The following is a 17031-nucleotide window of genomic DNA, read 5'->3' as shown; positions in this document are numbered from 1 at the left end:
ACCTTGCACCCTTCACGACTCCAACATCTTCTTTAAAAATAAAAATAATCTTTACAATTATTTTTTGTCACATATACATTGACAACATGTTCAAAAACAACTTTATTAAATGTATTTTTAGTATGAATATCAACATTTAATGTACTTTGACCAATAGTAATCAATGTAAATATTGACACAAAATACCTTAAAATTGTGAATATCATCATCAACATGTTCTTCTTGCTGAAAGGGATAGTTCGCCCAAACGTGTTAATTTACTCACCCTCAAATGGTTATAAGCCCTTATGGGGGTTTTCTTTCACAAAAGAAGATCAAGCTGAAAATCTGTAACCATTGACTTACTGTACATAGTAGGAAAAACAATGAAAGTGAATGGTGTTTCCAGCTTTTACTTTCACTTTACAGCTTTTGTGTTTAAAAGAATAAATATCATTAAACAGGTTTTGTACATGTGTGTAAATAAATTTAACTTTTGGGGGAACCTACCCTTTAACCTCACTGAAGCTAAAATGATTTGACCCTGTTTGGTTCTGATGAAGTGAGTTTGTCATGTAGACATTTCTTTCATTTTCATACACTCCAATGTATTTCATATTCATAGAGATGATTATTGCAGTTTTGAGTACTTTCCTAGGAACTGAAAATGGAGGGGTTATCCCAGTGTGTTTGATGATATTTACCAGCAGAGGGCCACAGAAGCACTGGGAATATGAGGCCAAGAAATACATCTGAAGGTGAGATATCCTATTTTATATATTTGGAGAAAGAGAGAAAAAGTTGAAGTCAGATTTATTAGCCTCCCTGAATTATTCACCCCCCTGTTTATTTTTTCCCCAATTTCTGTTTAACGGAGAGAAGATTTCTTCAACACATTTCTAAACATAATTTAATAACTTATTTATTGACAGTAAATGATGACAGTAAATAATATTTGACTAGATATTTTTCAAGACACTTTTATACAGCTTACAGGTACATTTAAAGGTTAATAAGGTGAACTAGGCAAGTTGGGGTAATTAGGCAAGTTATTGTAAAATGATGGTTTGTTCCGTAAAATGGTTCATAAAAAATTAAAAACTGCTTTTATTCTAGCCAAAATAAAACGAGTAAGACTTTCTCCAGAAGAAAAAATATTATCAGACATACAGTGAAAATTTCCTTGCTCTGGAAACATAATTTGGGAAATATTTAAAAAAGAAAAAAAATCAAAGGGGGGGTTAATAATTCTGACTTCAACTGTATATATATATATATATATATATATATATATATATATATATATATATATATATATATATATATATATATATATATATATAAGCAAAATGTTTTTGATAACTCTGCATTTACAGGACTATGGAGCTTTCAAGTTTGAAGCTTTAAAATTGCCTTTTCAGTGCAGCTTTATGTACAGTGCTCAGCATATACTATACGAGTACACCCCTCACAAATCTCTCATTTAAATCATTATTTTCTATAGGATGCTCTACAATATAGTATTTGTGCATATACATAGGTTAGTCACATGTTTTGCATGAATTTAGATGTGTTATCTTTTTATTTGCAAAGCTGTTCAGTGACTAAAATATTATTTTAATAAATCTGTTTGATACATCAGTTTTATTCAAATGCACCAAAATCTATTAAAATCTACTTATTTATGATGAGCACTGGAGCCTATCTAAAAATGTATTTAATGTTATAGCAATGAATTCATGTATGCAGGCTGATTCATATGGTGAAAAATATAATAATTTAACAGATTTGTACTGTTTATATTTATATAATTATATTGTTACTGTTACATTAAATGTTTTCACTTGTGTCTGATAAAAAAAATTTTAAACTACTTTTTAAAAATAACAAGTAATAAAAAATATTATGGTAAGGAACATTTTATTAATAGCAATAATTCATGTGATTTGGTACATCAAATAACTATTTTTTTAAGTTAGCCTAAAATTGAAATAAAGCCTCATTAAAATATATTTTAAAACAAACTAATTAAAATTCCATAACAGCACACACTAGAACAGTGTTTCTCAACCACGTTCCTGGAGGACCTACAAAACTGGTTTTGAATGTCTCCTTTGTCTCTCTCACATATTACAGGTCGTTCAGTTTCTGCTAATGAGCTGATGATCTGAATCAGGTGTGTTTGGTTAAGGAGATATGGAAAACGTGCAGAGCTGGTGGTCCTACAGTAATGTGGTTGAGAAACACTGCTCTAGAATATCTTAAAATACTTTTTCTGTTTTTTTATCAAATGTAACCAAGTAGAAAAAATATTATTATTAATAAATAATGTACCTAGTAGACTGATAATTAAAAGCTTTTTTAAAACTCAACAAAATTTTGTATTAATTTGGCAATATTCCTTATAAAAAAGTAAAACTATTTACAGGTTTTAACAAAAATAAATGAAAACAGATATAATTACACAGTATGTTAATAGGCTGTGAATATTAAAACGAATATGAATAGTTATGACAGCCGAATTATGATTTTTAATTGGCTAAAATTCCATTTAAAAACCGCAAATTATTAAACAAACATAAACATACCAGGAAGACAATGAAGATGGATACGAATATGAATAAATATGACAATTTTGGAGTTCCTCGCCTTGTAATTTGCTAAAGTCTGTTCTGTTTTTATCCCAAAACAGAAAACGGATACCCAGCAGCGCCTTGAACGTGCACAAACTTTACCGCATAACACCGAGTAAACGTCCGCTACAAGTTAAAGCACAGTATAGGACACTCCCAATTTTAAGCACTTACTGAACCGCAGTTATTTACTAAAAAATACACTTTAATGCTTGTTTCTTCAGATTTTAGACCAGATGGTCATGTAAAAAAACTTAAGTAATGAAAAAGGAATCCGCAAAAAACGTACAAGTTATTCGACCCGCATGTACTTATCATCATAAATGTTTTTGATAAGTTATTTTCCCAGCGAATCCATATTATTATAATTATTTGTCACTTCCACTGGTGCGTGTTTAATCTAGCCTTTTAAACCGCGTTAATCTCCCACAAACATCTATAAAAGTATACTCGTATAAAAGCCGCTGATGGTGGAATGGTTTATTCCATGTTGTTCTCACTGAGCAGGCGCAGTGTTGCCAGATTGGGCAGTTTTAAAGAAAATGACATTGGTGGGTTGGCAAAATGCGGGCGGTTTAAAACGTAAATGTTATATGCAACTTATTTAACTAAACATAATTCTGTGCTCCTACTTCATTCAGTGACCAGTGCATAGCGCAAACTGCGTGGGCTCACCCGCAAGCGGGGCTGAAGGGAATTAACGTTAGTTGTATCAAAATCTGACTCCCTGGACAAATCTGACTTCCCTGCGCGTGCACACCCATAGCACAGCGCCCTGCAGTGACAGAGGTTTATCACTGTGACACCTGTATCATTTTTCACTGATTTTTTCCCCCGCAACTGACAGCAGGAACCAACATAGAAGCATTGTCAGATTGACAAACAGCACCTAATTATGTTCAAAAGAATTTAAAACAGCAAATGGCACAAGTTTATACCCCATTTCGAAAGAGTAAGAGGGGGCAGTGTTTCGTTGTGATCCGGTTATCTTGTAGTTTTGTGACAGTTCAAGTAGTTTAATTTAGAGTTTAATAATTTAATATTTTGGGTGGGTTTTGGGAAGAAAAAAGTTAGCTATATCTGGCAACACTGAGAGATAGGAGCCATTTCCCCAACAAACTGCGTCACGTAACATTAGCTATTGCATAAAATGTAAGTATCGTATTTTATTTAATGACTATTACAAAAACATAACTTATTGTTACCTTGTTAGATATAGATAACGTTAGCGGAAAGCGGGGGTCGAGTGTTGGGTTTTATATCATTTTCACTCACCTTCAATAAAAATCTACAAACTGCGATTAATTGCTGCGTTTTTTAGACCGTTGTTATTACTCAATCCCATGTTATACATGTCTTTGTTTTGTTTTTGTAGTTGCTATGCCATAATCTTAATATAGAACAAAATAAAGAGAAAATAATTTGACATTCGAAAGTCAATCAAATAAAATAATATTTAGTTATATTTAGCTAATAACTAAAACGATATAATAAAACCCCAAAGTTACTGTATTAGTAGTTACTGTATTTTCAACACGGTCGAATTTGAGAAGAGGCGTCGAGTTGTTGTTGCTATACGTTTGCGGCCGGAAGTTAACGCGAATTATTTCTATTATTTATTAAATTTCTCATTTGTTGTATTTTATTAACGTCTACCCCCACCCCAACCCTAAACCCAACCGTCACAGTAATGTAAAAACTGTAGTTGTACCGAGTATTAGTTATGTTATCTAAATTACCCAATAAAATGTATTTTTTAACGCCTACCCCAACCCTAAACCCAACCCTCCCAGTACTGTAAAAATATTAATTATTGTTTTACAGTGTCATAAAAAATGCTGTTTTATTAATGTGCACACTCACTTCCGTCGCATATCCGATCTAGACTTTACCAGTTGTTTTCTTCTTTAGAGGAAAAAAAACTTGGATCATACTAAGTGAACCCTAGTAGTGGGGGTGTAGATTAAATAGTATACCCATAACCAAGTGATGTCTACATGTTCGTGTAATATGTACGCACTGAATTTGAATTTACTCAGCATTTATAAATTATTTTAAGTTTACAAACATGTATAAATATAGATTAATTACTCCGATATTGACTCTTAACCAATGTTTCTGTCACTTACATTCAGAGTCGCTGAAGATTAGACGAACCAGTGGTGCTCATGACAACACAATGAGTCACAAACAAACGTTGAAATATTTTTCTCCAGTATGCAGGTACTCATTATATATATATATATATATATATATATATATATATATATATATATATATATATATATATATATATATATATATATATATATATATACATAAATGTTCTCTCAGTTTAATTAAGAATAACTAATTATCAAAATGTAACATGTGACCCTACCTTATTTGCTGTAATTACAGTTCAGTCCAGCAGGAGAGATCAGATTCAGCAGAGCCCAGCAGTGTGTCCGTTAAGAGTCACTGGTCTATAGATCCTCCACCACAAATGACAGAAAGAAGGGACAGTCTCAGGTACACCTTTGTTTATGGTATTTATCTCTTTTATATATATATATATATACACACACACACACACACACACACACCGGCCACTTTATTAGGTACACCTGTCCAATTGCTCGTTAATTTAACCTTCTAATCAGCCAATCACATGGCAGTAACGCAAAGCATTTAGGCATGTAGACATCGTTGAGACGATCTGCTGCAGTTCAAACCGAGCATTAGAATGGGGAAGAAATGTTATTTAAGTGTCTTTGAACATGGCATGGTTGTTGATGCCAGACAGGCTGGTCTGAGTATTTCAGAAACTGCTGATCTACTGGGATTTTCATACACAACCATCTCTAAGGTTTACAACGAATGGTCCGAAAAAGAGAAAATATCCAGTGAGCGGCAGTTCTGTGGGCGGATGGTAGGGTCAGAAATTGTTATCAACAACATGAAAGCATGGATCCATCCTGCCTTGTATCAATGGTTTAGGCTGCTGCTGGTGGTGTAATGGTGTGGGGGATATTTTCTTGGCACACTTTTGGCCCATTCGTACCAATTGAGCATGGTGTCAACACCACAGCCTACCTGAGTACTGTTTTTGACTATGTCCATCCCTTTATGACCTAACTGTACCCATCTGCTGATGGCTACTTCCAGCAGGATAACGCACCATGTCATAAACCACAAATCCTCTCAGACTGGTTTCTTAAACATGACAATGAGTTCACTGTACTTAAATGGCCTCCACAGTCACCAGAACTCAATCCAATAGAGCACCTTTGGGATGTGGTGGAACAGGAGCTTGGCATCATGGATGTGCAGTGCAGCTGACAAATCTGCCGTAACTGCATGATGCTATCATGTCAATTTGGACTCAATTTCCAGTACCTTGTTGAATCTATACCACAAAGGATTAAGGCAGTTCTGAAGGCAAAAGGAGGTCCAATCCGGTACTAGTAAGCTGTACCTAATAAAGTGGCCAGTGAGTTGTGTGTGTGTGTGTGTGTGTATGTATATATATGTATATATGTATATATATATATATATATATATATATATATATATATATATATATATATATATATATATATATATATTAAAAGTAATTAGACTGAAATGTAACCTCTTCTTTTTCAGCTTAGCTCTGCAGGAAAGATCAGATTCACCAGAGCCCAGTCATGTGTCCATGAAGAGTGACTGGTCTATAGATCCTCCACCACAAATGAAAGAGGAAAATAGGAGGTACACAATTGCTTATGGTATTGACCTATGATGGTTTGTTCTGGTCTGATAAAGTCGACAACAATACAATTTTTTTTTTTTTTTTTTTATAAATAATTCATCAATTTAATTAGGACTAGTTCACTACCAGAAATATTTTTTAGTTTACTTACCCCCCTTTCATCCAAAATAAATTAATTAATTACTTGTTGTCCTTTAATATATACATAAACAGTTTTAAATTGATTGTGTGTAACATTAAGAGCAATGCAATTAAAATTCTTAACCATGGTCATCGAATTGACCACAAGGCAATGTGTAGGTTAACTTCATAGCATTAGAAATCAGCTGAATTCTGTTCAAGTGATAACATCGTAAAACATGAATACAGTGACTTGATGCATTTAATGTAATCTGTGTTCTGTTTCAGTTTGGTTCAGCAAGAGAGATCACCAAAATCCAGCTGTGTGTCTATGAAGAGAGACTGGTCTATAGATCCTCCACCACAAATGAATGATGAAGACGGACAAAAACGTCTGAGGTACCGAATTGCTTGATATTACAGGGGATTTTCTGGTCTCTCTCAGACACATTCTATTTTATAAACCGGCAGAAAGTCTAAAACTCTAAATCGCACTGTAAATGTTAATTATGAAACAATATATAATCTCAAACTGGGTGGCTAAAATGTATAACTTCAAGTTGGAAATAAATCTGTAGGTGCAGCTTTGCTTTATCACAGTCAAGGATGAATACAGTAATTTAATAAATAAAACAATCTCTGTTCTGTTTTAGTTTGGTTCAGCAGGAGAGATCAGATTCAGCTGAGCCCAGTCTTGTGTCCATGAAGAGTGACTGGTCTATAGATCCTCCACCACAAATGAAGGATGGAGACAGACAAAAGAGTCTCAGGTACACAATTGCTTGGTATTTTTGTGGTCTCTCACAGACACAATCATTTATAAACCGGCAGAAACTGTAACACTGTGATTCTAACTGTAATTGTCAATTAAACTACAATATATAAGGAACGATCTCAAAGTGGATGGATAAAAACTTCAAGTTGTTTCAACCTGGAAGAAATCTGCAGGTGCAGCTTTCTTTCTCGTGGTTTCTTATCATTTGCAAGGATGAATACAGTAACTTAATGAATAAAACAATCTCTGTTGTGTTTTAGTTTGGTTCAGCAGGAGAGATCAGATTCACCAGAGCCCAGTCATGTGACCATGAAGAGTAACTGGTCTATTGATCCTCCACCACAAATGACAGACAGAAGGGACAGTCTCAGGTACACATTTGCTTGTGCTAGAAACCCTTCAGGGTCTCTCCTGGTTTCCTAATGGTTTTATAAAATGGCAACATCAGTAATATGTTTGTTTTAACTATTAACATCCCAGTAGCAATGGTTTATAGCAGGGAAATTAACATTAACAAAAAATAATACATTTTGTGATAAATGTACTGTTTATTGTTTGTTTATGTTATGGCCCATTTCCACTGACTGGTACAGTATGGTGCGGTACCGGTCACCTTTATCAGGCTTGCGTTTCAAAGTAAAGCTGTACGGGTCGTTCATATATCACATGAGAAGCACTTCTCACAAAACAGATGCTTTACACACATAAATACTTGTGTATAAATGTTTATTACTATTTTTTTCTATGAACAGGATTTGATTATAACTGCAGATCAATGACAGTGCAAAACAGCCTACTGTAACATCTGCAATTATATAAAATAAATATATAAATGCAACATATATGAACACATACAGACCCTTACAGTCTCCGATATGTTACCAATTACAGAAAAATTACACACAGCATACATTTAGTCCTTATTTGAATTTAAAAACAACACGCAACATACAGCCCACAGTCAGAGCAAACCTCACACATGTGTCTTTAATCTTCAGCAGCACATGTAACCTCTGTTATAGAGTAACTTCGTCATTCCAAGTTGATAATAGTCCAAAAGGCGATAATAAACATGGCAGTTTGTTCATGATTCAGGTTGCTGAAACAATTTGCTCCTTTGTTTTGTCTGGCTTTTCCTTTGTTTTTTCACGCTTCACTCTCAAGTTTATACTTTTCTGAAAGGATCGTATGTTGGAAGCGCTTCAATAATCATGCGCACGGTATTATCATCAGCTCAAGAAGTTCCTTATTTCAAATATAGAAATGCACATGAGCAATTGCAAATAACCGCTCGCACTTTTAGACAGCTTTGTAAAACAAAAACAGGACACGGAAAATTCTGCTCTTCTTGGCTTTGTGGCTGTTCATCAAGACAACAACAAGGTTTGTTTGCGCTCGGGTCGACCATGGCCTGTTATTATTTGCATATAGTATTATGATGTAATGTCTAGGCTGTGTATTTAAAACATGGCTGTTCCTTTGTTTTTATTCAGGCTAGCTCCACGAGCGATTGATGCATCTCTGTAAACCAATAGTGTTTGGTACCCTTTAGTACTGCTAGGTACTCTTTGCAAAGGATAACCAAAAAGTGGTACGACATGGTTCACTTTTAGGTACTTTTTGACAGTGGAAACGGCCATAAAAGCGTACCGAACTGAACTGTACCATACCTTACCACTCAGTGGAAACGGGCTATTAGTAATGTATTGGCTAATGGATCAATATTTGAAGTGTTAACCTATTTATAATTAAAGTGCCTGCTTATCAATTTACAATATGCTGTAAAGGCAAATCCCGCGACCCAGACCTGGTGCAGAAGAACCCATCAGTAAGAAAATGAAATATGACGAGTCTGTGATTAAATCACAAGAATGTATGGAAAACCCATCTCTCATCTTCAGGTAAAATGCGTAGTTTCGATTAATAAGCAGTGACACAATCTATGAGTTCTTCTGTTGATTTTTACATGTTCCTGTTTAACTGTAATAATGTGGTATATTAATTTTTCAGCCATGAAGTCAACACGTTCAGAGTAAATCTACTAAAGAAGTTTCAGTGTCTGTATGAGGGAATGGTGACGCAAGATAACCCAGCACTCCTGAATGAGATCTACACAGAGCTCTACATCACAGAGAGTGAGAGTGGAGAGATCAGTAATGAGCATGAGGTGAGACAGATTGAGACACAATCCAGGAGATCAACAACAGAGGACACAGCGATCAAATGCAGAGACATCTTTACACCTTTACCTGGACAAGACAAAGCCATCAGAACTGTGCTGACGAAGGGAGTCGCTGGCATTGGAAAAACAGTCTCTGTGCAGAAGTTCATCCTGGACTGGGCTGAAGAGAAGGAGAATCAGGACGTCCAGCTCATATTTCCACTTCCTTTCAGAGAGATCAATCTGATGAAGGACAAAACACTCAGTCTGTCAGATCTTCTGCAGCTCTTTTTCCCTGAAACAAAAGAAATTGACATTTTTAGTGACAAATATAAAATATTGTTCATCTTTGATGGTCTGGACGAGTGTCGTCTTCTCTTAAATTTTAAAAGCAATGAGATTCTACAACATGTGACCAAAACATCATCAGTGGACGTGCTGCTGACGAACCTGATTGTGGGGAATCTGCTTCCCTCTGCCCTCATCTGGATCACCTCCAGACCAGCAGCAGCAGATCTCGTCCCCTCTGAGTGTGTCCATCGAGTGACAGAGGTACGAGGCTTCAACGACCCTCAGAAGGAGGAATACTTCAGCAAGAGAATCAGTGATCAGAGTCTGGCCAATACAATCATCTCACACCTGAAGTCCTCCAGGAGCCTCTACATCATGTGCCACATCCCAGTGTTCTGCTGGATCTCAGCCACTGTTCTAGAGAAGATGTTGAGTGAAGCAGAGACTGCAGAGATTCCCAAGACTCTCACTCAGATGTACACACACTTCCTGATGGCACAGATCAACACCAAAGACATGAAGTATACTGGAAAAAAAGACAAAGACATGATCTTCAAACTGGGGAAACTGGCGTATGAGCAGCTGGAAAGAGGCAATGTGATCTTCTATGAAGAAGACCTGAGAGAGTGTGGCATTGATGTGGCAGAAGCTTCAGTTTACTCAGGATTGTGCACTCAGATCTTCAGAGAGGAGTTTGGCTTGTATCAGGGGAAAGTCTTCAGCTTTATTCATCTGAGTGTTCAGGAACATCTAGCAGCTCTATATGTGCACCTCTTATTCACAAACCACAACAGAAATGTGTTTGAGCAAATGACCAAAAAGACTTCCAAAACTTTAGATATTTTGGATTGCTTTCACAGTAATTCACCAGAAAATGTTTTATTATCTGAGCTGCATCAGAAAGCTGTGGATGAGGCTCTACAGAGTAAAAATGGACACCTGGATCTTTTCCTGCGGTTTCTTCTGGGTCTGTCATTGGAGTCTAATCAGATTCTCCTACAGGAACTAATGATAAAATTCAGAAGCAGCTCAGACAGCAGTGAAAAAACAGTTGAGTACATCAAGAAAAGGATCAATAACATTTGCCTTCCAGAGAAATCCATCAATCTGTTTTACTGTCTGAATGAACTGGGGGATCATTCACTAGTGAAAGAAATACAACAGTACATGGATTATGGAACACTGGCTGAAACCAAAATCTCATGTGGTCAGTGGTCAGCTTTAGTGTTCATTTTATTGACAGTAGAGCAAGCAATGGATGTGTTTGAGTTGAATAAATTTATTGGATTGAAAAAATCCTCTGATGAGGTTCTTCGGAAACTCCTGCCAGTGATTAAAAAATCCAGATCAGCAATGTAAGTAGCACATTTGATCACTACACTATTAAAACATATTGCATCTATGTGAACTAAGTGATGACCTGTATTTCCATCGACTAAGTAACAGACAACCATATCCATATCACACACACACACATTCTTAAATGGGCTAATAATTTTGTCCCAAAAGTGTTTTTTTTTTTTTTTTTATTAAAAACTGCTTTTATTCTAGCTGGAAAAAAAATACTTTTTTTCAGGAGAAAAAATATTATCAGACATACTGTGAAAAATTTCTTTGCTCTGTTAAACATCATTTGGGAAATATTTAAAAAATAAAAAAAAATAATAAAAAGGGGGCTAATAATTCTGACTTCAACTGTGTATGTATGTATATATATATATATATATATATATATATATATATATATATATATATATGATTGGATTAAGGCAGCTAAGAATATTTGCACTATAATATGTGACCCTGGACCACAACACCAAGGGTCTATTTTTGGACATTGAGATTTATACATAACCTAAAAGCTAAATAAGGATCACATCCATTAATGTATGTAAGGTTTGTTATGATAAGGCAATATTTGGCAAAGATATTTGAAATTCTGTAAACTGAGGTTTCAAAAATGATAAAATACTGCGAAAGATTGCCTAAATTAAGCTTTTATCTATGCACATTACTAATCAGCAATTGAGTTTTGATATATTTACAATAAGCAATTTACTAAATAACTTTGTGTAATATTATCTCATAATATTCAAATCATTTTTGGCATAAAAAATCTCAATATCAATTCGATGCAAAGTATTTTTTGGCTATTTCCTGAAATATACCTGTGCAACATAAGACAGGGTCCATATATCCAGGGTCACACATTACTGTTATTTTAGACAATATTATTACAATTATAAATATTTATTAGTATTAGCACAATTATAAATATTTATTAGTATCCCCTGTAATACATTTTTGCATTCCTGGAAAAGTAAATGTATAATAACTTTGACAGACAAGGAAAATTAACCCCATTGGACCATTGCATAACAACTCAGGATAGCCATAACTTCTGTATTTTAACTTATAATACATAAACTTGTTTTTTAACTAAAATTTGTAGTAAATGATGTTGTCAATCTCTCAACAGCATGGACGACTGCAACATCACGGCTGAAGGTTGTGCTTATTTGGCTTCAGCTCTTGGATCAAACCCCTCATATCTAAGAGAACTGGATCTGTCTGCAAATAAACTACAAGATTCAGGAATAAAAAAATTATCTAAAGGACTTCAGGATTCTCATTGTAAACTGGAGAAACTGAAGTAAGATTTTCTCTTGATGTTTTATGCCTGTTTAAAGAATGATCTATTATGAATTGTAAAACGTCATAATTTGGTCCCCTACAACAGGCGGCTGTACATGAAATGTCTTTCCTTGTCTTAAAATTTGCATTTATTTTTACCTAAATATCCCAACGACTCCCATATATTTGTTCAACAATTAATTTTTACAACCCCCTCCTCTGTGTGATACTAATCTGTGGTGATTGGTCCAATGCAACAGCCACAGCCATATCACCCTGCATTCCAAGACCGTTTTCTCACTGAAGCTAAGCAGAGCTGAGCCTGGTCAGTACCTGGATAGGAGACCACATGGGAAAATTAGGTTGCTGTTGGAAGTAATGAGCAGGGGGTGCTCAATCTGTGGTCTGTGTGAGTCCTAATGCCCCAGTATACTGAAGGGGAACTATACTGTCAGTGAGTGCTGTCTTTCAAGTGAGACGTTAAACTGAAGTCCTGACTCTCTGCGGTCATCAAAAATCCCATGGCACTTCTTGTAAAGAGTTTAACCCCGGTGTCCTGGCTAAATTCGCTCCCTCAGCCCTTACCCATCATGGCCTACCAATCATCTTCATCCATTGAATGGGCTCTTTCACTTTCTCTCCACTCCACCTATAGCTGGTGTGTGGTGAGCGCACTGGCGCCATTGTCCAGTGGCTGCCGTCGCATCATCCAAGTGGTGGTGATGGTGTGGAGAGTCCGACATTCAACTGAAGAACGTGGGGTGGGGGGTGTTTGGGCGATTGTGAAAAACGGGGTGTGTGTTTGCAACGTCGCAATTGAAGAGTGGTTGATAGGGGATGTTTGGGCTATTGTGACTTAAGCAGGTCGCACACCAGAAGCGCCGTGAGACGGTGCGCACATGACAGTTTAAAGCATCACACACCAGACGTGCACATTCGCATGATATTTAACATGGAACTAATCAGTTGGTGCTCTGTGGCGCGGCTGAAATATGAACTGCGTCTTGAGTTGTGGCCGGGTGCCGCCGACTTGCGGCGCCGATGTTTGTACGCTGATAGAAACCTATGTTTAGAATTCTAAAATGCATGGCGCTGTGTGACGCTGCGCGGTATGCTGCCGAGTGGTGCTTCTGGTGTGCAACCTGCTTTAAGTGAAGAGCGAGGGGTGGGGGGGTGTTTGGGCGATTGCGACTTCGTAAGTGAAGAGCAGGGGGTGGGGGATGTATGGGCAATTGCGACATCGCAAGTGAAGAATGGGGTATGTGGGGTGTGTGATTGCAACATCGCAATTAATAAGTGGGGAATGGGGGTTGTTTGGGCGATTGTGACTTCGTAAGTGAAGATCGGGGGGTGGGAGATGTTTGGGCAATTGCAACATCGGAAGTGAAGAGCGGGGGGTGTTTGGGCGATTGCGACATCGCAAGTAGGGGGTGGGGGGTTGGGCAGTTGCGACGTTGCAAGTGAAGAACGGGGGTGTTTGGGCGATGGCAACGTGAGTGAAGAGTTGGGGGAGGATTTGGGTTGGGGATGATTGCGATGTCGCAACTCGCAAGTGAAGAGTGGGGGGTGTTTGGGCGAATGCAACTTTGTAAGTGAAGAGCAGGGGGTGGAGCAGTTTGGAATTGCAATGTTGTAAGTCTGGAGCCCCCTTGCAAGACATCTCTGGGCCCCTAAATTGCCTGGGCACTATGCCCTCTGTCGCCACTCCTACTTCGATTTTGCGATGCCCCTTTGTGTCAGGATAGTGGCTGATTCAAAAACAAGATAAACATCCTATGCTAATGAGGGAGAGATGGTCACAAGTGGGTGGGGCTTTCCCCCTCTGAGGACACGTACAAAGGGAGAATGTCAAAGTGTTTCTGCAGACTGTTTTTATCAAGTGTGATTATGAAAAATAGAATGAATTAATTGTTACTTTTAAAAGCTGGTTACTGTATATTCACAAACTGCTGCCACACAGCTGTGTTTAAACCCCTACTAAAAGTGATTTTTGCATAATAGGTCCTCTTTAGGACTGAAATGTATTTAATGATGTTTATGATGACTTTTATTTTTGCCAGTCTTTACCATTGTGGTGTCACAAATGAAGGTTGTGCTGCTCTGGCATCAGCACTGAAATCAAACCCTGAACATCTGAGAGATCTGAATCTGAGTGAAAATAAAATCGGAAATTTGGGACTCACGTGCCTTTCTGAAATACTGAAAAATTCTCTCTGTAAACTGGAGATATTGAGGTAAGATCCCGATTAGCAATATTAATCCCATTTATATTTATGACTGAAAATAGTGCACAATCTTTTAAAAAAATGTTCTTCATAGGTTGTGTCAGTGTGGAATCACAGATTGCACAGATTTGGCTTCAGCTCTGATATCAAACCCAGAACACCTGAGAGAGCTGGAATTGTCTCTGAATAAAATAGGAGACTCTGGAGTGACTGCTCTCTGTGCTGCATTTGAAGATCCCCGCTTCAAGTTGGAGAAACTGGGGTATCCTGATCTGAAGGACATGATATACTGGTGTTTTCTCTGTAATGAGGATTCTGTTAAATGATATTTTTGTTCACTGCAGGTTGAGTGGTTGTGGTCTCACAGATGAAGGTTGTGCTGCTCTGACGTCAGCTCTCAGATCAAACCATGAACACCTGAGAGATCTAGATCTGAGTGGGAATAAAGTAGACAAAGAAGTCAAAGGTTCAATTCTACAGCGCATTTTGGAAAAACTGAATAATATTCAGTGAGTCATACGTTTTAGATAAATTAAAAATATAATTTGTTTGAGTATATGTTAAAGATGTTAAAGAGCCCCTATTATGCATTAAAAGAGGTCATATTTTGGTTTTGGGGTCTCCAACAACAGGCCGATATGCATGCAAGGTCCAAAAACACTTTCATTGTCTCATAGTATGCATTTATTTTTACCTAATTATCCCAACGACTCCCAGATGATTTGTTTAGCGATTCATTTGTTATCAAAACCCTCCTTAGCGCAATGCTAATCTGCGCTTTTTTGTCTGATGACCCAGTCTATTGCGATTAGTCGACATATCAACATTGTTGAAGTAGTCAGAGTGCAGAGTATAAGTGTGAGCCCATTAAAGCAATGCAGTTAAACACCAGCACATTGCTCAATTCTTAGCCATAAGTAAAAACAGGGACACACATTCAGCATTAATCCAAACAACGGCAAAAGCTGAACTATTTTGAAACCTGACTGCTACATGTGTGCAGGAACAGCTGATGGTGGCAACAGCAACGACAAATAGCAGAGGATCACGAGTTCACAAACGCATTTAAATTCATAAACAAATTGGCACTTGGACACGTTTTTAGTGTAGTTTTAGATGTGATATGAGAATATACAGAGTTAACCTGATAAGAGTACAAGCTGCATTGAGCAGTTACAAGTAACAAAACACAATTAAATAGATCATTTGCAAGCTCGAAAAAACAAGGAGGCAACCATTTGTGAAATGGAGCAAGGAACTGATCCATGAATTATGTACTGTTAAGTTCATGTCAAGCTCTGACAAAGTCCCACACATCAATAGTCTTTTCTGATCTTTCTTTAACAAAAAGCAGACGAATCCCCTGTTGGAAGCATGTAGATTGCTGAAGCACTCGTCAGAAAAATGACGAGAACACAGCACAAGGCTGGGGCTATAATGCTGAGGTATTTTTGCAAAAATAAACTTCAACCACTGACTCTTCACAGCGTCATCACATGTTTGGGTAGGGAAAATAACACTAACTTTCCCCCACTGCAAAAAATGCTTTTCTTACTTAGATTTTTTTGTCTTGTTTCTAGTCCAAATATCTAAAAATTCTTATGTCAGGAAGTATTTTCTAGGCAAGCAAAATATTTTGTCTTTTCTTCAGAAATAATATTCCAAAATTAAGTTAGTTTTTTCTTAAAACAAGCAAAATAGTCTGCCAATAGGGTAAGCAAAATAATCTTGTTTTTCCTTTTGACATGAGATTATTTTGCTTGTTTTAAAACAAGACAATATGTTTTGCTTGTCTTAAAAATTCTTCTTGATTTTAAGAATGTTTAGATATTTGGACTAGAAACAAGACAAAAAATCTTAGTAAGAAAATCCTTTTTTGCAGTGCTCACACTTCAGAGCACAGTGTGTTGCGACACAATTAAACTGGGGTCTGCTACAGTGTTCTTCTTTTTCTGTGCTAGTGTTTGTGGACAGGGGCGCAGGTTTAAATTTTCCTGGGTCTGCGCGTGCAACAAATGAGCATGGCTTGAGTTCTGTATTGACGTTACGCTGACACGGCTAAAGACGAGCTAAACACACTGACTCGTTATCAAGACGATTCATTTGAACCACTACGAGTCGACCCTTTTATAGATGAATCAGTAGTTTTAAACACGGTGCACTTTCAGCTTTCACTTTTTTAGCTGGATATTTCACTTAGAGCTGTGTTACACTACATGGAAATCATTTTCAAAAACCCATAATAGAGGCTCTTTAAAACTATTAAATTAAAGGTTGATTTAAAAAATGTAGAAAAAATAACCTAATAAATAGAAATATTAAGAAAATTGGGGTGGCTCAGTGGGTTGCGCTGTCACCTCACAGCAAGAAGGTTGCTGGTTTGAGTCTCGGCTGGGTCAATTGGCATTTCTGTGTGGAGTTTGCATGTTCTCCACGTGTTGCCATGGGTTTTTCCGGGTGCTCTGGTTTCCCCCACAGTT

At 36.9% G+C, this 17031-nt stretch overlaps 1 protein-coding gene across 6 annotated transcripts in view; it reads left to right on the top strand.

Moving 5' to 3' along the window:
• Positions 1-36: 36 nt before the first annotated feature.
• Positions 37-17031, top strand: part of si:ch211-181d7.2 — an 18048-nt gene continuing 1053 nt past the window's right edge. Inside the window, exons 1-14 of one of the 6 annotated variants that reach the window (XM_087284593.1) lie at positions 37-737; positions 4748-4835; positions 5013-5123; positions 6240-6344; positions 6754-6864; positions 7119-7235; positions 7352-7413; positions 7501-7611; positions 9028-9141; positions 9251-11047; positions 12172-12345; positions 14387-14560; positions 14646-14813; positions 14896-15060. In XM_087284593.1, coding sequence (XP_087140719.1) covers positions 7550-7611; positions 9028-9141; positions 9251-11047; positions 12172-12345; positions 14387-14560; positions 14646-14813; positions 14896-15060 — 2654 coding nt within the window. In that variant the 5' untranslated portion in view covers positions 37-737; positions 4748-4835; positions 5013-5123; ... (3 more) ...; positions 7352-7413; positions 7501-7549. Of the gene's footprint in view, positions 738-3710; positions 3765-4747; positions 4836-5012; positions 5124-6239; positions 6345-6753; positions 6865-7118; positions 7236-7351; positions 7414-7500; positions 7612-9027; positions 9142-9250; positions 11048-12171; positions 12350-14386; positions 14561-14645; positions 14814-14895; positions 16036-17031 lie in introns of those variants that run through there. The other 5 variants (XM_087284592.1, XM_087284588.1, XM_087284589.1 and 2 more) reach the window with 5 other exon arrangements.

The sequence above is a fragment of the Danio rerio genome, chromosome 15 (assembly GCF_052040795.2).
Source record: "Danio rerio strain M-AB ecotype USA chromosome 15, GRCz13ab, whole genome shotgun sequence".
Lineage (NCBI taxonomy): Eukaryota > Metazoa > Chordata > Actinopteri > Cypriniformes > Danionidae > Danio > Danio rerio.
Note: the sequence above shows the minus strand (reverse complement) of the source record. Positions and strands in the feature narration are given on the sequence as shown.